At 36.7% G+C, this 1,151-nt stretch overlaps 1 protein-coding gene across 1 annotated transcript in view; it reads right to left on the bottom strand.

The window, feature by feature from the left end:
• Positions 1 to 783: 783 nt before the first annotated feature.
• Positions 784 to 1,151, bottom strand: part of LOC106881725 (chondroitin sulfate N-acetylgalactosaminyltransferase 2-like) — a 2,514-nt gene continuing 2,146 nt past the window's right edge. The window contains 1 exon segment of the mRNA XM_052977845.1: positions 784 to 846. Within this exon segment, the coding sequence (XP_052833805.1) occupies positions 784 to 846 (63 nt within the window).

Below are 1,151 nucleotides of genomic sequence, written 5' to 3'. Positions count from 1 at the left end.
GCCACCGCTACAACAGAAAATAGTATTAATTGGCTTAAGAGACATGGACTTTTAAATACCCCAAAAATATGTCCCTCGTGTGGAGCTAGCATGATGGAAGTAGCCAAAAAGTTTTTTTTTTCTAATTTGATAAATTCTACGGAAACAAACGAAGGTGGACGAGTGATAGAGAGATAGACAGACAGACAGATAGATAGATAGCTCCGGCCAGTCAGTCGCCAAAGAAACAGATTTCAACTCAAACCAGCAGTAACATTCCTTGTTTAGATTTTTCTACTTTCGCTTCTGACAGCTAATACCATGACAGTGCCGAAATTACTTAGTAAAATCAATTTTCTCTGTAAAATGAGGGAAAATAGGAAAGAGAATATTTTGAAATAAAATGAAATATTTAATCCTGCAGGTGATAGAAATACCAGCCCTGAAATATTTAGGGGACTATATGTTGTCCATAAATATTGGTAAATGAAAATTTACCTAAATATTTAAGAAGATCACCTTAATTACACCTCAAATATAAGATAATTCCCATAATTAAGTAAATTACGTGAAATTGAAATAAATACAGGGAGCGGTGTAGATGATGATTTTCCCCAAGCATAAATGATACCGGTGATATAAGTTAAAATGTCCCTAGCATAATTTAATACATCCAGAAACGTGAGCCAGTCCCCAAGGTGCTTGATGGCTTTTCAAGGGTGCACCCTCAGATTTAGAAAATACAGGGCGTTTTTTCGGATAAGTATGAGTAGTGGAACTATTTGTTTGGCAATTTATGAAAAATTAGCATTCCTTGTTACTAGCAACAGACTTGTCAAAATCCCATATGATCTTTTTCTTTAATTTCTGTAGATTTAAAAAATTTTTTTACTCTTCGAGAGAGTGAAAGATGTATGTACGTGTATATGAAATAGGCATGAGTGAGTGTGTGTGTGAGAAAGAGAGAGGAGTGTGTTGTTATGCATGTATTTTTTTGGCGTGTATGTGTAAATAGTGTGGAGGCGCAATGGCCCAGTGGTTAGCGCAGCGGACTCGCGGTTCTATTCCCAGACCTAATGCTCCGTCAGGGATGGTGGCGAACCCTGCTGTACTCGGTACAGTTTTTTTCTTTCTTTTTGCGTTTAGCTGTTATTTCTAGCATATCAAGTTTC

The sequence above is a fragment of the Octopus bimaculoides genome, chromosome 29 (genome assembly GCF_001194135.2).
Source record: "Octopus bimaculoides isolate UCB-OBI-ISO-001 chromosome 29, ASM119413v2, whole genome shotgun sequence".
In the NCBI taxonomy this organism is placed as follows: Eukaryota; Metazoa; Mollusca; class Cephalopoda; order Octopoda; family Octopodidae; genus Octopus; species Octopus bimaculoides.
The sequence above is the reverse complement of the archived record's forward strand: the minus strand, read 5'-3'. Positions and strand labels throughout refer to the sequence as shown.